At 33.3% G+C, this 19,478-nt stretch overlaps 2 protein-coding genes across 2 annotated transcripts; one reads left to right on the top strand and one right to left on the bottom strand.

Moving 5' to 3' along the window:
• Positions 1–10,668: 10,668 nt before the first annotated feature.
• LOC132040616 (F-box/kelch-repeat protein At3g06240-like) lies at positions 10,669–12,257 on the top strand. Its single transcript, XM_059431272.1, has one exon. It carries the CDS (start codon positions 10,725–10,727, stop codon positions 11,823–11,825), a length of 1,101 nt encoding a protein of 366 aa, XP_059287255.1. The 5' UTR covers positions 10,669–10,724; the 3' UTR covers positions 11,826–12,257.
• Positions 12,258–13,040: 783 nt separating this feature from the next.
• Positions 13,041–14,203, bottom strand: LOC132039260 (uncharacterized). The gene is made up of 2 exons (XM_059429786.1): positions 14,169–14,203; positions 13,041–13,908 (listed from the first exon to the last, which is right to left on the bottom strand). Exons 1-2 carry the CDS (start codon positions 14,201–14,203, stop codon positions 13,041–13,043), a joined length of 903 nt encoding a protein of 300 aa, XP_059285769.1.
• Between the last annotated feature and the right edge of the window lie 5,275 nt (positions 14,204–19,478).

Genomic DNA, 19,478 nt, shown 5'->3' with positions numbered 1-19,478 from the left:
AATGTCACCACACTGTGTTGATGGGTTCTATAAAAAGTAATGCGCTTTTGGAGGATCGGGTGAGTGCGGTGGTATTTTATTTTTGGAGTATTTCTAGCAACATAGGTTGTGAGCCAAATGTAGGAATTCAAGATTTTGCTTGACATTTAAGATTTTTTAAAATATTACTCCCTCTATTCACTTTTACTTGTCGTTTATAAACTTTACACGCTTTTTAAGAAACAATAAATGAAGTACATATTTTACTATGATACCATATTAATTGATGTATAATTGCATTGGATTTGGAAAATGATTTGGAATGAAAGTGAAAATCTATTTATGGAATGGTAGATTAGCCACTATATTGGGTTTCACAGCAATGGAAGTTCAAGGTGGAACCAAATTTCAATATTCAAAATTTTTCCAAATGGAATCTTGATATAAGTCTTTATAATATGAAAAAACTTCAGAAAAAAAGCCAACTAAGTAGGGATTGTTTTACCTAATTCGTTCAACCAAAATACACATTATTTTTCTAAGGAGCCGTTTGGACATGATTTGAAATCATGATTTGAAATCATGTTTGGACATGCAATTTGGATTTATTAAGTTGTATTTTTTCTTATAAACATAAAAATCACAAGTTGTGAAAAGTATCAAAACTTTTTCAATTCTTATACAATCTTACCAAATGAGCAAGTCATAGGTCATAACAGAATTTATTGGGAAAATTTCATAAATGACTAACTTGGAAGGCCTTATTTATGCATTTTAGCTACATTTTACCTATTTACATGACGTAGCAAACATATAGCAAAACTCAGCACTTGTTACTCATTGTATTTGCGTCGCTGTATTCATGAATACAGTCATTAAGATTTCTTTGAATTTTGTATTCAATTTAAATGTATTCAACTCAACTGTATTCATTAGAATTACTTTTACAATATATTCACTTTATTATATTTAATCGGTTGTATACAAAACACAAAATTTTGCACTAAAAAAAGTTAACGAATACACTCAAAAATTGAATACAAAGAAATAAAATTCACTCTATTCATTTGTATACACTTCAAAAATCAATGTATTCATTTGTATACAAGAAATAAAATTAACGAATACACTCAAAAACATAATACAAGAAAATAAAATACACAAAACACTGAATTGTATGCCAAAAAAATAATGAATACACTGGATTGTATGCTAAAAAATTAATGAATACACTAAAAAAGAAACATGATTTTCCAGATCCGGCACCAGAATCTGACCGGAAAAGTCACCGTCGGTTAGATTCCGGCAAAGAAAATCTGAGCAGAACTGAGTATATCCGGTCAGTTCTGGCCAAGATCTAACCGGACCTGACTGTCAAAAGCCACCGTCGGCCAGTTCGCCGTCAACAACAACAACACCGTCGGCCAGTTTCGCAGTCAACAAAATCATTCTCGAATAAAATCTTATAATTATCAGTAAAATTATGAAATTCCTAAATCAATGGTATTTTTAAAGTCAAACAGCAAGTTGGAGATGGCATCAATTCAGTTATGAGAAGGTTTATGAGAAGAAGGGACGCCAACTGGATGAGAAGGTTGAAAATTGAAAATTGCCTGATTGTTCCTCGCCGGAGAAGACGGGGCTGGAAACTCCTCGCCGGAGCAGTGGGTAGGGGGGTACGGGAGAGGGGAGAAAGAGAGATGAGAGGTTTAGGTTGGAAGTGAATAATGTGATATGGGGTATTCTACTTTGTATATATATGTAGCTATAAGTTATATTTAACATATTATAATTAGTTATGGGATGTAATTATTTTAAACTATAGCTACTAAATATAAATATGTTATGCCATGTAGTTATCCCTAAAATTAATACGCTACTAGAAGACCTTTGTAAAAAAAACACAACATCAATTAATCAAACTTTAATTTAATAAAAAGGAAAAGTTAACATGAATTGTAATGTAACTACTCTTTAATATAATCCTTCTGCATGGTACGAAGTTAATGAGGTTGGTAAATGCTTGGTGGGAGTAATTGTTTAAAATATTTACCAACTTATGGTCTTTTTTTCACAAAATATAAACTTATGGGTCAAGTTTTACATTTAAAAATTTTGAAATCATGATTTGAAATCCCAAATCATGCTTTTTTGGATGATTTGGGATTTCATCTCATGACATGGAATCGCATGTCCAAACACCTAAGAGAAACATGAGGATACTGCCTAATATTCAAGTAGAGAAAAACATATACACCATTAGTACTCACGCATTTGTCGGTTATACAAAAAAAAAAAGGGGTAGAGAATTAGAGTAAAAAGGAAAACACCATTAACCTACAATTAGGGGCGGGCAGTAAAAAGTTAATGAATGAGAGAAAAAATAAAAAAGAAAGAAAAAGAAAAATATATCTAGGTATTTTAGTCTAAAACAATAATCGTACATATAATTAGGGTTGGACACTTGGACAATTCGGATTGAATATGAAAACTTTAATTTGAATTTTCGATTTTGATATTTAAGAAATTGCAGTCTAAGTCCAATCCAAATAAGTTTAAGATTGAGTTTTTTTTTTTTTTTTTTTTTTTTTTAAGTTCCGATCGGATATCTGATTATTTCGGATTTTCGATGTTGAACAAATAAGTTCAGCTCCTCCTTCTCACAAGGATGAACATCCAAATAAAATACTCATATCAAATTAACTTAATAATATTTCTCATGCCCACCGCAATCATTCAAATAAAATATTCATGCAAGCATTGAAGTTGTTATCAACAATGAAGCCTTAAGACCTAAGATTTAAGGTCAAACATAGTAAAATAACATCCAATAAGGAAAAATTCCAATAACCAATAAAAAAATTCAGATTTCCAAATAAGAAAACCTAAGATAAGAAAACAAACAACAAAAACAACATCAACAACCACAACATACCCCTAAACATACCCCTTATAATCTTATCAGTAAGGTCTTCCCCCGCCATACCAAATAACACAATTACAAGTGAAAATACAACATCAAAGTATTTAGCCAACCTATAACTAGAATCTGAATCCTTCACTTCCTTGATGATTTCAAAAACAATATTCTGAATTGGGATATTGTTATCAACTTCATGTTGTAACTTTAATTTCTTAACCTTCTCGCAAAACATATTTGCCTTTGATATCCTATAAAGCCACAGACAAAAATAAATCCCCGTTGGTATTATTGCTGCAGAACCAATAAAGTCCCAAAACCATAATGAAATCCATATAGCTAGAGAAATAAATGCCTTAGTTCCATAGGATGTTTTCAATGTCTCCGTTGACCTTAACAATATCTCCATTGATTTATGAAACTCCTCGGGTGTTATGTTGTAGAGCTCCTTTGGTAATACATCAAGAAACTCTTTATGATACGAGTTGGATTTATAGCACGATATTCGTCTCTTTTCTAAATTTGATGGGTTGTCATGTCGTGCCCCGGATAGAAAATACGTGCTACTATCATTCAGGAGGAGAGGGGGTGAGGACAATGATGATTTTGATGTATCATCATGGTTGAAAGAAGAAAAATTTGGAGTTGTTGAGTTGTAAGTGCAATTGAAGATTGATGAAAAGAAACTCGCGATTTTTGTTGGATTTAAACAAGATTTTGAAGGGTTATTTTTGAGAAAAGAAGATGGGGTGGTTGAGTTGTAGTTGCGATTGAAGATTGAAGAAAAGGAACTCAAGATTTTCGAGTTTAAACATTGATCTTTAGAATGTTTGATGTATGAGAATTGAGAAGCAGAAGAAGAATAAAGATTGGATTTGGTGGAAAATCTACGAGCGAGATAAGCCATTGGTTTGATTCACATATTATGTAAAAAAAACTTTACGTTAATGTTGTTTATTACTTAAACTCTTAATATATATATATATATATAAACTCAAATAACAAGAAAACCCTAGTCCTCTAACAACTAGGATATCTATTTCTTATCAACCAAGACACTATTTATTGGTCCCAAAAAAAAAAAAAAAAAAAAAAAAAAAGGAAAACCAAGAAAATATTTACTCAAAGTTTTAAAATTTATAAGCGGTGTTGTACAAACAGAAGGTTAATTATAGAAACGTCGACTAGTAAATTATAGGGATTAATAATGAAAAAGATTAGAATTCTTTTGTATTAATATTATTATTATTATTATTCCTTTTGGCGAACAAATTAAATTCATTTGTCTCTAATGAAATTCTAATTTTTTACCTCATCGGGTAATTTCAAAGGTAACTACAATAACTTCTTAAGTAATATTACCTTATGAACTTTTGAACGTGCACAAACTCTTTTTTTCTTTCTCGATAAAAGATTGATACACTAATGTGTACAAATTTAAACTCATATTTATATATGTAGCTTACTTAGCCCTCTTTGCATTTAATGAAAATTTGATTGTTAATCATCCAGATCTTAATATTTATGCAGGATCAAAGATTTTGCTTGACATTTCCGATTTATTTTATATTATTTTAAGAGAAAATAACAATCCCGTTTTTACTACTACTACATTGGAAGTTCGCAGCAACAGAAGTTCAAGGTGGAGTAACACGAAGATGCTGCATTTACTAACGTAGCAAAAATTCATATATAGTACTTCATTAAATTTAACTAAGTTTCAATGTTCAAAATTTTCAATAATTATATTAACTTAACCATTCATTGGATTCCTCCCATAAAGGTTACTACAAGCTTAACACTGATGGAGCGGCTAGCCTATAGAATTTATTGGATACTTTTGGGTAACGTGGCAAGTACAAATCACGTTCATGTAGAATTTACAACTCTTTATAAGATCTATAAATACTTGAAATGGATCTGCAATTAGATTAAAGTTCCCTTACTAGCCACGGGAAGTTGAAGCCGGTAGGCAAGGGCGGATCTATGTAGTGGCGTGGGAGTGCCACGCCACCCGGTCGCCTCAGTGTAAAGCTAATGGTAGTGTAGCAGCTCAATCTAGCAGCACTCACTCTGATGGTATAATATGTGATCTCTCATGTACACATCCTTAATCTAATATACAAGTTTTATCTTTCCTACCAAAAAAAAAAGAACTATAAAATTAAAGATAGTAGCATGATATTTTGCTACACGTAGCAAGACATGTATGTTTTCATCTCGAAATATCGCTATCACCACTGACACCTATCCTTTTTTTTGGTGCCTCGATACATTATTCATCTCGAAAAAATTATGCAATAATACATAATCTCTCAAAACTTGGCTTCAGCTAGCAAGGATGTCTTTCAATTTTAGGTGTGGACAAGTAGGCACCTCAACTTATCTCCACTTTGTCAGTTGAACACTCCAACTTACAAAATGATCATCTAGACACCTACAAAATGATCATCCAGACACCTCCAAAATTTATGTGTCACATCAACATTTGTGTTTACATGTTCAACTTTATACAATTTGAGGTGCCTACTTGTGCACACTCAAAATTGGAGGACATACTTGTCAGCTAAGGCCAAGTTTGAGGGTCTGTTTAGGTATTATGCCAAAAATTATCTATTGTTCATGTTTTTTATCTATTCACTTGTCGTGATCTCATACTTATATTTTTCCCTCTTCTGAAATAGGATTGTACCATGTTGACGAAAAAGAAGAAGATCGGATACTAAAGGTGTAGACTATTGAAGCAGTATTGTGTCTTTAGTTATTGATTTTTAATAGTTGGCTTCAATACTGGGAAATTGAAGAAGAAGCTACTCCATCAAGACAGTGAACATCATATTAACCAATTTAATAAGAGAATTTCCGCAACTTAACGTATCTTTTCTTGATCTTTCTCTTTTAAGAAAAATTATTGGTTGAGGATTTCACCTTTCTAATTATCTATTTTGGAATTTGAATGTTTGATTTGTTATTCATACATATCAGCGTTAGTATATTCGATGAATTGTTGATTTCTCTGTATGTTATGTAGCTTGGAAAGCATATAAAAGTTCGATGAAGAATTGAAGTGAAGTTCGACGATTCGAGCTTTGATTTAATTTGTATACTATTGTTCCATTCAACATGTAGATTGCAATAAGCAAAAAAGGTGCTAGAGATACAATGATCCAATGGCTTTAAAAGACGAATCTTCTCAAACACATTATTACATTTTTAGCAAGTATTTTTCGGCACGAAACATATTCTTTTCGTACAACTTTGTGGTTTCACTATTCTCCAAGCATAACAATTTTTTATGAATACTTCTCTTTGATATTATTCGTGCATCACGCGGGTACGTATATCTGTATAAATTAAGGTAGAGAAGCACTAAGCCTGCTGTTGAGGTTGACAACTCTACATTTTGCTTTTAAATTTTCTGTGGCAATATTACTTTGTGAATAGCTCAGTGCTGTAACTTGCTTTCAGTGGAATATATGCGAGAAAAATAAGCACTCTTTTGTGAAATCTATAGTTCATTGCAAGTAATATAATATTGCTCTTTAGAGGAACGTATGTGAGAAATTGAGAATAGAGAAAAAGGATATCATGCAGTTGAGTACCCAAAAAAAGACATAGGACTAAATGTTATGAATGGGCCTGGACAAATATTGACAAAGCAGCTTAACATCGGATTAAGTAGTTATGTTTGGGATCCCGGTTGATAAATAGCGGTTTCTGAGAGCAAATAGGAGTATGCTATTATGAAGAAACTGTATGTTCTTCAAGTAAACTTTATAAGTCTAAACTTACTCATTCAAATTCTTATTTCTATCCTTAGTTACTTGATTTCAGTATTTTTCATTGTAATTCGATAGTTTGAACATTATAGTTGTAATTTGACTATCAGTGATTATATATATTTGCATGTGTTGAGAACTCTGGTTTGTTACATTAATTTTTGTCAATGAATTGTGGGAAATGTTTGTTAGTGTTGAAATCTAAAATTTGTGAGGTTGATGTGATTAGATGACCAGAGGTGAAATTCAAGTAACACATTTGCTTTAGAGAAATTCTGTGGCCAAACACTTGTTACAAGTAGACTCTTGTGTAAATTCAATGATATCCAAAGGGAATTAAGTTAGAGGAAAACTAAAGGTTGATTGGTACGTGGAAAATTTTCAATTTGAGGGACAGGCTGGTGAACATCACGATTTCCCTATATTCATTCTCCAAATCTCCAACAACCAACTCGTTCGAACAATAAAGACAACGTTAGTACTCAAAGATTTCTCGATTACAAACAAGATATTTACAACTTGTTATTGTATTATTTAAATGAATATAACGTTCGGATAAATTGTATCGTTTCGGATGCGATCACATCAAATAAGTTATTCCATAAAAGAAATACGGTATAATAAATTGAAGTAACAATCGAGACAAACGTTGCATTTAAAGTAACAATATGATCCAATCCAAACTATAAGCTGTTAGATATTATTATATATTAGCCTAAAAGAATAGGCACTTTTTCACATAAACACATGATCAGAAGTACAAGAAGAAGCATCTTATGTAATGATTTAACTCTCCTATAATGATAATCAGACTCTTTCACTTCCTTAATAAGTTGGAAAACAATATTCTGAATTGACATACTGTTACCAATTTCTTGTTGTACCTTTAATTGTTCAATTCTTTTCAACGGTTCCGCTGACAAATGCAAATGGGAAAAGATAACATAGATCAGATATGGTATCATTACTGCTGCACCAATAAAGTAGATATAAGTACAGATATAAGTAAGAGGAAAAAAGTCGTGAAAAGCGTAACGAGGCAACAAATTATTCATCGATTTTATTAATATTGCGATTGCTTTACGATATTCCTTGAGCGATATGTTGTAGAGCTCCTTGGGTAATACATCTAGAAACTCTTTATGGTGAGACTTTGATTTATTGCACGATATCCGTCTCAGATATAAATTTGATGGGTTGTCGTGTTGTGCCTCGAGTAGAAAATACGTGGACCATGATGATGATGATGATTTTGATGAATCATCACCTCGGGATTTTGGAGAGTTATTTGGAGTTGTTGAATTGTAATTGCGATTGAAGATCGAAGAAAAAGAACTCGATATTTTTGGGTTTATGGAGTGGTCTTTAGGACGGTTGATGCATGAGAATCGAGAACACGAAGAAGAATAAATCGAGGATTTGGTGGAAAATCTACGAGCCAGGTGGAGAAAAGCCATCACTATGTTATTGTGTAAAAATTCTTTACACAAATCAGTATATATAAGTTAAACTTAAATGAGAAAACCCTAGCTAGTCCCTCAAACAAGTAGGATATCTATTTCTTCTCAACCAAGACACTATTTAATGGTAAAAAAAAAAAAAAAAATACCGAAAATTTTAGAATTTATAAGGAGTGTTGAACAAGACAGAAGTAAAAAAGATTTAATAATTAAAAAAAATAGATTTCGTTTCTGTTAATGGCAATATTATTGTTATTATTATTCCTTTGGTGAACAAATTAAATTCACGTATCTCTAATTCTATAGACATAAATTCTGCTAGTCAAATCCAATGTTTTTTTTTTTTTTGGACCAAAATTATAAATGTATCTTACTTATAGTGTGCCAATTTTTATTTTTTTTATACAGGTGAAGTGATTATTGGTAAAGGGTACAAGAGAGAAATTGGTTGATGTATTTCCTATAGTAATAATGTTTAATTTGAAAAAAAAAACATATTAAAAATTACTTTAATTTTTTAAAAAGAAAATCGTCACACTTTTTGATAACAAACTCCAATTTGGGGATTATTTTTCCTTAATTTTTCGACCAAACAAATATTAATGCAGGAAAAAACTATTTACTGAAAATTTTATAAGCTGAGAAATTTCTAGTGGGGGGTGTTTCTTCTTTATTGGGTCCTACGCGACACGAATTTGAATGAGTGATTTGCACATACAGTCAAACCTCTCTATAATGACAGCGTTTGTCCGAATATTTCATGGTTGCCGTAGTGAGGTCTTTGTTATGTATGTATATTGGCATTTGATGTTTAGATCTCATTTAGTTGCTATAAATAAAAATACGCACAAAATTATTTTTTTGTACTTTTATGCTATATACAAAAAAAAATACATGTTAACTTTAAAATCTCAATTGATTTTCATAGTTTATCAATTAAAAAATGAAAAGATTAATAAATCCATAACTAGTTGTACTATACCGACAAAGAAGTAAACTCTATAAAGAACATATACAATTAAAAATTTAAATATTTCAAGTTTGACGTAAGAATTCTACAATTGTAGGTTGTTTCATAAATTCATGTCCCTTAGAGATAATATAACATTTGAATGACGAAGATTTTATCGAAACTTTCAATAAAAGGGAATTCAAGAGCTTTCTCCTGAAGGTTGTCTAAGAGCTTAACAATTGACTCTTGTATCTCACATTCTCACTACAAGTAGCAGTAGGTTTAGATATTCGTATTTGAAATTTACTATTTACATGACATTAGTGATATTACCATAAATATTTTAATATATTATTTTATACATAATATATTTCTTGCAAAATATTATTACGCAATATTTGAGTATGGCTGCTATAGAGAGATAATTTTACAAAAAATGTACCGTGATAATGAAATATTGTTATAAGGAATGTCAATTATAGAGATTTGACTGTATAGAATTTTTTAGTGTCACCGTTTAAATTTTGACTGCATTTGAAAAACTTTTACGAAAATAGAGTTGTGGTAAAGGTCACCAAAAATTAGCCACCAATGTTTGACAATTCTTGCAGATCGCCACAAAATTATCAGATTACCTTGTCAAAATTTTGATGATTGCCATAAATAGTTTTAAACTATGCTAAGATTTTTTGAAGAACAAATTAATTGTAAGCAGATATTATAAAATAAAACTAAAAAAATCAATGAATTTGTCAATGCTATACAAAAATCAAAGTAATTGTATCACTAACATACTATAAAAAGATAGTAGCATGATGTTTTACAACACGTAGCAAGACACGTTTGCTTTTCATTTCGAAAGATCATTATCACCATTGACACCTATCCTTTTTTGGTGTTTGAAGCTTATCGAGATAAATAGAATTAGTTGAATATAATTAAATTTATATATTATCCTCCGACCTCTATCTATAATTAAAAATCTCGAATTTTAATTTAAAATACGTTAAATTTCAAATAGAAGCTGCAAAATATGTGAGTGTTCGATAACAATTATTTTGAGGGACATCTTCTCTTTCCCTTATCAAGAAAGTCACATCTTATCGCCCTTAATGCCATTTTGATAATCGGCTCCATCACTCGATTTAAATTAAATGAAAAACACTCGGCTAGAGGATGACAATCCTTTATTTCGAAAAGATAAGTTTCATACCGGCAAGACCTCCAATCCCAGAACTTGACTCAAATTACTAAACATATGTATATAATAAACTGTAAATTCTATAATATAAATAAGTCGTGCATTAGATAGCAAGCAAGATATTCTCACAACTTATAAACTTTAAATTATTTATTCGTATTTTCTTTGAAAAGCAAATTCTTTTAACATGAATCTTAAGTAGTCAGGCTTAAAAATAACATTAAACAATATAGTGTTTGTTAGGAGAGTTTTGCCCCCGACGAGGGATTTTCTGATGCGAATGCAAATTTAGTCGGACGCAAATATAACTATCGAGTATCGAGACCGGGTGGAAAAAAAGAAGAAGAAAAACTCTATTTATAACAAGTGACTGCCAACAAGTGGAGGGTAAAAACCAAAATCAAGTCAGCCATTTCCCTCAAATCCTCAAAAAATGTCCATTTTCAATGGTGCAAACTTGCCTCAAGAACTCTTAATCAACATTTTTAGCAGATTACCTGTAAAATCCATAGGCCAATTAAGGTGTGTATCAAATCCATTAAATTCTCTTCTTTCTGATGAACATTTCCTCAAAACTCACTTCACAAATCACTTTCAAGAACCTGAAAAAATCATTCTGTTATCAAATTCTCACATTTTTCACACTATAACCTTCAATAAAAATTGTATCTTTATAAATTCCATCAATTTTAAGCAAACCCCAAGTGACCAATTTGTTGAAATTTGTGGTTCTTGCAATGGGTTGGTTTTAATTTTGAATAAAGATGGCACTAAAGTTGTAATAAACCCCATAACCTTAGATTTCAAGATAATCCCAAATTCCCCTTTAGCTCTTGAACCATATGGTAGTTTTAGTATGCATGGATTTGGATATGATTATGTTAATGATGATTACAAGATTGTTATGATCTCTAGATATGACCATGATAATGAAGTTGAACCTGATATTTTAGACATGTTTATGGATATTTATTCATTAAAAAATGGATCTTGGAAGAGAATTAAGAGTTCACCTTATGATCATGCTGTTCCTGAGCATGCTAATGGTGTTTTTGTGAATGGTGCTTTGCATTGGTTAGCTAGTAAAAAGCCAGATTATTCATCTGTTATTGGTGCATTTGTGTTAAGTGATGAGGAATTTGTTGAAGTGCCAGCTCCTAGTAGTCTTGATAAAGATAAATTTGTGTTCAATAAACTTGTGGTTCTTAAGGGTTGTCTTTGTATGGTTGATAATGTTGAGGGTAATAGAGTTGATATTTGGATGATGAAAGATTATGGTGTGGAGGAATCTTGGACAAAGTTTTGTGTTGATGGAATTGATTTTTATGACTTTTTGAAACCTTTGTGTTTTATGAGAGATGATGAAGTTGTGTTGAATGTGGATGGGGAGAAGTTGATGGTTTATAATTTGGAAGAAGAGGAATCAAGGGACTTGGAAGTTGATGGACTTCCTGATAGTTTTGAAAGTGCGGGAACTTTTGTGGAGAGTCTGGTATCTCCGGCGGACCCCAACTTGTTTGGGATTGAGGCGTAGTAGTTGTTGTTGTAGTCTCGTAAGGACAAGTGAAATGAGGAGACTAACGAAGAGTGTGGTGGATTGGTACAAGTTCTTTCAACTTTAATCAGAGGTATTGAGTTCGAGCCTTCGGAATGGAATCCTCCTCGGTAAGGAACACTATAATCTCCTAGTGGACTTTTTACGGTGTAAATCTGAATTAGTTGGTCCATTCACTGAATGCTCGAAGGAAAAAAGAAGTTTTTTTAGGAGTATTTAATCTTGATGTTTTATATTGTATACGAGTAGGACTTTATCATTTCTTCATTTGTAGTGTGGGAACTTTTGTGGAGAGTCCGTCATTTTCCAAATTTCACACAAGGGAAATGATGTATATATAACATGTTATGGAGTATTTGAACATTGATTCGTTGATGTTTTAGATTGTATACAAGTAGCACTTGTCTTTTACTCTTGCTTCTAGTATTGCATTATATTACATCTGAATATTGGACGGACGGGTTCAAATGGCAAGACATGGACAGTGAGGATATATATACACTCGACTCCAACTACCACGTGTCAATATCATGTTAGTTGGAGATTACATTTTGAATTGCGGAGAAAAAGGAATGAGTTTGTTCCAGTTAAATACGAAAAGAAAAAGCCTTGTTAATTTCATATCATCATCTGTTTTAACGAGGAATACTGAAATCTATGGCCAGTAAAGATGAACAGTTGATAAGACATTCAAATATACAGCTCATTTGAACTTTGTTGTTTTACATTTCTGCATATACTGTAATAACTCCTATAGTTTCATGTAAAGTTCAAGAAAACCAGCAATAGAACTTGAACAGAAGTTGCTACATGTAAGTCACAGAGGATTCTCAAGTACAAGAACTTTCATTCATAAGTTGAATAAGCATGGGACCTCAAATATATGTGCATCCGCACATGAATTCCTACCTTCATTCATTACCAAGAGTCCATCTTTTTCATTTATGGACATTCCAAACAGTGGGGGAATTTTTGTGGAGAGCCTTATCTCCAAATTTCCCAGAGGTGAAATGATGTATATATAGCATGTTTTGCTTAGAAGTATTTTAATCTTGATGTTTTGTATTGGATACAAGTAGCGCGTATCTCTTCTTTTTAAGATGAAGTAAGAGAGATGTCATTGAAAGGCATCAAGAAGATTCAGAATAGGTACAAATGCAAAGTAGTGCTAGCTCTAGTACATATGTAGCTAAGCTAAGCTAAGTTTAAGGAGCTAACAAAATCCAAAAAATTAATAGGGCTATATAAGCTACTCCAGCTGTAGAGGTTCATTAAACAGTTAGCCTTTGAAGTGTGTGGTGGAGTTGAAATTCCATCAAAACATCTTCGATTTCTTTCATTCCATAAACACCAAAAGTTAGTAGCTGGGATCATCATCCAGATCTTCTTGATGGCTTTATCAACTCCGCAATAACTCCAGCTTTCATAGGCATCTTTAATCGACTGAGGCTGCACCCAACTCAGTCTAAAAAGAGAGAAGAAGAAATTCCGAAGTTCTGCTGCTACTGGGCAGTGTATGAGTAGATGGACATTGGACTTCATGTTCCTCTGACACATGTAGCATCTATTAACCAACTGAATTTTCCATCTGCTAAGATTATCTAGGTTCAAACCGGCACCATATAAAGCTGGCCCATGTAAAACAGACACCTTAGTGGGAAGTTTAGTCCTCCAAATAAGTTTCCAAGGCCAGTTTTTAATCATTCCATTCTGCGGGCATAGATGCTTATGGCCAGCCTTGACTGTGCATATGCCTTTACTAGAACTGCCCCATGAGGTTCTGTCTGGCTGTGATTCTGTTGTGCTGTGGCCCTCAAGCAAAGCTAATAAGTTCAAAAAATCCTCACACGCCCAATCTTGTAGGTTCCTTCTTAAAGTGATACTCCAGATGTTCCCCTCTCTATTGTCAGCAATAGTGAGTTCAGGATTGTATGCAATTGAGTCAAGTGCTGGATATAGGTCTTTAAGCACTATGCTTCCCAGCCATTTATCCTTCCAGAACTTCACATATGCTCCATTTCCAACCCTGAAGGATATGTTTTGGAAGAACTCATCCCTGTACCTAGAGATATTTTTCCAAAGACCAGTGCCATGTGTTGATTTAACCCTCTTGGTGAACCAATTGTTTTGAGCTCCAATTGTTGGTTAATAGATGTGCAAATCAGATATGTGTTAATGTGCAAACTAGATGTGGCTTCAAAAATGAAGAGGGTAAAATTAAGATTGAGAACTTGAGTTTTGTCAGCTTCACAAAAAATCAAATGTGTCGTCTGCATAAAGCAGATGAGAGATGTTAATAGTGTCCAATGGATCTCTTCCCACCTGGAATCCCTCGTGGGAAAAGCAGCGCTTATCATTTCTTCCTGCTTTTAGTATTGCATTATGCTATATCTCAATATCGAACAAACGGATCCAATGGAGTGATATGGACAGTGAGAATTCATATAGCCGACTCTAACTTGCTTGGGATTGAGCAAGTTAGATATATATAGATATATGAATCAACAAAGAAAAAGTCCTGTTATTTTCGTGTCATCATCTGGTTTAACAAGAAATACTGAAATTTAAGGCCAATAAAGAAGGACAGTTGATGAGACATACTGAAATATACAGCTCATTTGAACTTTGCTGTTCTGCATTTCTGCATTATAGTCTAATAACTTCTACAATTTCATGCAGAGTTCAAGAAAACTAGCTGTAAATTTGAACAGAAGTTGCTACATATAAGTCATAGAGGGTTATTCTCAAGTGCAAGAAATTACATTTATAAGTTTCAATAAGCATGGGACCTCAGCATGTGTTTAATTATATAAATAGATTAAAAATTATGGAACTTAAAATCATTAGTATATGCCAAAGCAGTAGCCATACAAGATTCTCTGCTTTTAAAACTAAGATAGAAGAGAAATGACTAGCACAGAAAGCACTTCAACATCAATTTTGTCTTCGATTTTCGTTCTTGAGACTGATTCAGTGAGTGAGTGTAACGGTATTTGTTTGATGGTATCAATTGATTTCAAATACTAGGCAATATCCTGATGATAACAGAACCAGCAGCCTCAACTCTTTAGGTGCGCACAGGATAAATCTCACTCCAGTGTAATAGCCCGCAAAACCATCGAAGAAGAGAAAATCACACTAGGTGATCTATTTCAAATACTAGGCAATATCCTGATGATAACAGAACCAGCAGCCGCAACTCTTTAGGTGCACACAGGATAAATCCCGCTCCAGTGTAATAGCCCGCAAAACCATCGAAGGAGAGAAAATCACACTAGGTGATCTATAGGTGAATGCTAGACGAGCAAGCATTGGTATCGTGACTTTGGAAAGACTTGGAAGTGACTTGTAAGACATTAGGAAGTTAATGGAATTCCTGATAGGTTTGATAATGTTGGAACTTTTGTGGAGAGTTTAGTATCTCCTGTCGATCACAACTTGCTTGGGATTGAGACGTAGTAATTGTTGGTCTAATATCTCCTCATTTCAACAGTCCTATTTTTCCGAAATGAGGAGACCAATGAAGGTGTGGTGAAATGATATAAATTTTTTCAACCTTAATCAGATATATGTACCGGATTCGACCTTCAGAAGGGAAGACTAAAATCTCCAGTGAACATTTACTAACAAATACGGATTTTATTGGTATTTGAGCAATCGTTATTGTAACATCTCGTACATTCAAACTAAGCCTTATTCATGATTCAGGAGTTTAGAAAACCAAGAGGGGGAGTGTTAGGTGTTGACACCCAATTTTGTCCTTCCTTCATTTAATTTTATATACTCGGGCTTCTAAATTTATTGATGAGCTAAATACTTTATTTTCGCTACTTTTATTTTCAAACATTACTAGCAGTACTTTATCATAATTTTTAAATGGTCCGTCATCGTTCATTTTAGGATTTGTACTCGTTGAATTAATTTTTACTTTGTTAAATCACCTACTAATTACTATTCAATTTCACATAATATATATCGTTAATGCTTGGTTACCACAAATTAGAAGTTTCAGGAATAATTAAAATAAAGGAGGAATGGCCACAATTCAGTCCATTTTTCGGACAAATTTATCAGCCCACTTACCCTTTTATCAGCTCAAAATAGCAGCCCATCAACAGCCCACAATCCTAAACTACCCAGTCCAGCCCATACTCCTTGACCCGACCCGACCGGCCCACTTCCCCCTTTTCATCTCATCAGCTCCATACCCTAATCTCTTTCTCCTTCTTCTCTAACGCCGCACCCTCTCTCTCTCCTATCTTCAACGATCGGGTCAACGTAAAGTGCCAAAAAACCCTTCTGAAATTTCTGAAAGTAAATCAACTTCAGAGGTTTTGATTTTGAATTCAAACGGCTCCTTGAACTGTGTTTGGAGCCAAAATCGGAGTTAAAACAAAACCCTAGCCTCACTCTATAAATACGGAAAAAGAACACCAGAAAAGGGGCTCTCTTTTTTTAGCCGCCTTAACATTTTCTTGAAAATATTTACATCGATTATCCCTTCTGTTGTTACCTAAAAATCGAGGGTAGATCGGACTTAAAGCCTTGTTCACTGCACTAGAACAAGGTAATCCCTCCTCCCTTCTAGTTCATTTTAGTACTTTACTTACTTGATAGTTATGTGTGCCGAATTGCTAGTGTGTGCATGTTTCTGCTAATTGCCCTTCCTATTCGGCCGGATTTTGTGTTCAGTTATTAGTCTAGACACATTTAGGCATATTGGTTTGATTCTTGTTTGATTTATGTTTAGTATGCTGCTGTTGTCTAATGGATAATCTGGTCCTCATCGTGTTGTTTGAATAATGTTAGCATGAACATGAATATGTTTGAATCCAAGACTTGGTTATTGTATAAGGTATTCAAATAGAGCGTATATCATAATCAAATCTAGTCGTGTTTTGCTGATCAGTCGTTAGTTTATGTCTTTATAGTGTCTTAGCTTAGTTCAGGCAGTGCTGGATACTGTTGCTGTGTTTGGTTTAGTTCGTACTCCTGAATGCCTGCCTAGTCGAGTTTATGCTAGTTTCAAATCTGCAACAGTGATATCAATATATGCCTTCTCAAAGTGCTATTTTGGTTGAGTTTCATATCCTTACTTCAGCTAATCTTAAGATTTCATACTACCAAAAATAGCTTCGGAGTCAAAAGTTGAGAAAAGGACATAAATGGTCCCTTAACTAATAGAGTAGGTTCAAAATAGTCCCTTAACTATGCATGCGGTTTTGGTCCTTTAAGTTTGCCATAAATTAACAAAAATGGCCCTTAACTATGAGGGTTGGTTAAAAATAGTCCCTTAAGTATGCACTTAGGTTTTGGTCCTTAAGTTTAACAAAAGTTAACGAGTTTTAGTCTCAAGAACAAATTATTCATCGAACTCTGTTTGTTAGATTTGGAGCGAGAAATTTCGTAAAAAAAAGGAAAAAATTAGCGAGAACTCACATCTAGAGGTACACATTATTAAAGAAACGATTAAATACCTCGGGACGAAATCGACGGACATCAGTCGGTTATAGGAAAAAACCTACAGACTTGATAATGTCAAAAAGTGGCGTCTCGAAACACAAAGACCAACGGACTCTCTCGATTAAAACCGAGGGAATCCATCGGCTAAATAAAATACACTAAACTTTACAAATAAATTAGAAATAGCAGAAACTAAAAAAGTTATCACTACCAAAAACAAGCAAAAAAACGACGAACGGAAACCGATGGATAAAATCGAGGGACACTATTTTTTTTAATTTTTTTTTTTTCAAAAACCAACGGAAGTCCATCGGTTATTTTTGAGAAAAAATGTGCGGAAACTATTTTTTTTTTCAAAAAAGAATCACTACACTGGAAGTATTTATTTTTCTCGAGTTTTCAGTAAAAACGAATCTAGTGTATTTTACTTAGCGAATGGACTCCCTCGATTTAAATCGACAAAGTCCGTCGGTCTTTGTGTTCCGAGACACTATTTTCTGACATTATCAAGTCTGTAGTTTTTTCCTCAGTTTTTTCCTATAACCGACTAACGTCCTTCGGTTTTGTCCCGAGTTATTTGACCGATCTAGAGTTCTCGCTAATTTTTTCTTTTTTCATAGTTCTCGTCAAATCTAACAAACAGAGTTCGATGAATATTTTGTTGAGACTAAAACTGTTAACTTTTGGCAAACTTAAAGGACCAAAACTGTTAAGTGCATACTTAAGGGACTATTTTTAACCAACCCTCATAGTTAAGGGACTATTTTTGTTAACTTATGGCAAACTTAAAGGACCAAAACCGTTAAGTGCATAGTTAAGGGACTATTTTGAACCTACTATCATAGTTAAGGGACTATTTTTGTCCTTTTCTCGTCAAAAGTTCAACCCATGAATTTTCAGCATTATATTAGCTTTTAGAATCAGAATTTGATTTAGTTGATTCCAAGTGACCAGATATTATTTTAGGATTCAGCAGTCCAAAATATCCTATGAGATATACATGGATATCTGGTAGTCTTAATATGTCCATATGTGACTCAAATCTATGAAGTGTATCTCTATGTCCGACTCTATTTCGTCGGAGGAGGAATATGTTTGTTGCTAATTATTTGATAGATAAGACTTATGTCTCATGTGTGTGTGGAGCATAAGGACTGAACTGAAATGTTCAGCTTTCTGTGCACATAGATAAAATTGGCTTGGGAAAGACGAAAGGAATGAGTATGAATCCAGTGTTGTTTGCTGGAATGAAAAGGGTCTCAACTTGAACTTTGTATAATCCCTCATTTCAACACTTCTGTCCTTGTTATTACTGTTTCTGTCTTTTTTTTAGTTTAGTTTCTGTACTGTTTGGCTTCCTTATTGTTCTGCTATAGTGCACGATTTCCTCTCCTTATGTAGCTGGTCTTACCCTGTTTGCTGTGGTGTTTGAAGCTTGTTTAGTTCAGTGTCATCGTGTTGAGTATGGTATTTAAGTCTTTGTTTCATGTTCAAGCCTAGCTGCCATCATGTTTTGTCTTCCTTTTCCTGGTTTAATTTAGCTTCACCCTGTTATCTATAGTATTTGATCTCGTATTCCCGGTTTGGTAAAATATACCCTGTTTAGTGAAGGCTTTTGACCTACTGCCTCTGTTAGCCTAGGGAATCAAGTTTCAATGTCTCTATATTTGGAACATAGACTCATAAATCCTTAAGTCAAATATGCGCTATCTTTAAACCTCCTGCCCATTTCCATATGTTTTTAAGCTATTTTCCTTTTAGAAAACAGAACCCCCTCCCCAAAATAAGCGTAAGGGTAAACATACTTGAACCAATGAAGTTTAAGTTTTTTAAAATAGGATGGTTGCTGTTTTCTGTGAAAAAAAAAAAAAGAAACAGTTGCATAAAGAATTCGGTCTGAAGAATTATTCAATCCAGTATTATCGGGCCCTTAAAATGATTGCATAGCTTTCTTTCCCTGTCTCTATTTCATGTTTTCAAATGTACATGACATATACACAACCCACAAATCTACTTTGAGTTTACATTTTGTATTGTTTGATCTTATTTCTTGATTATGTACTAATCCTTCTTTTCCTTCGTTTTATCATATATCGATACAGCCCTGACTTTTCTTTCCGATTTTTTGCAAAAGCCCAACGGGCTTCCTCCCCGCAAATCGCCCGCAGC

This window comes from Lycium ferocissimum, chromosome 12 (assembly GCF_029784015.1).
Source record: "Lycium ferocissimum isolate CSIRO_LF1 chromosome 12, AGI_CSIRO_Lferr_CH_V1, whole genome shotgun sequence".
In the NCBI taxonomy this organism is placed as follows: domain Eukaryota; kingdom Viridiplantae; phylum Streptophyta; class Magnoliopsida; order Solanales; family Solanaceae; genus Lycium; species Lycium ferocissimum.
Note: the sequence above shows the minus strand (reverse complement) of the source record. Positions and strands in the feature narration are given on the sequence as shown.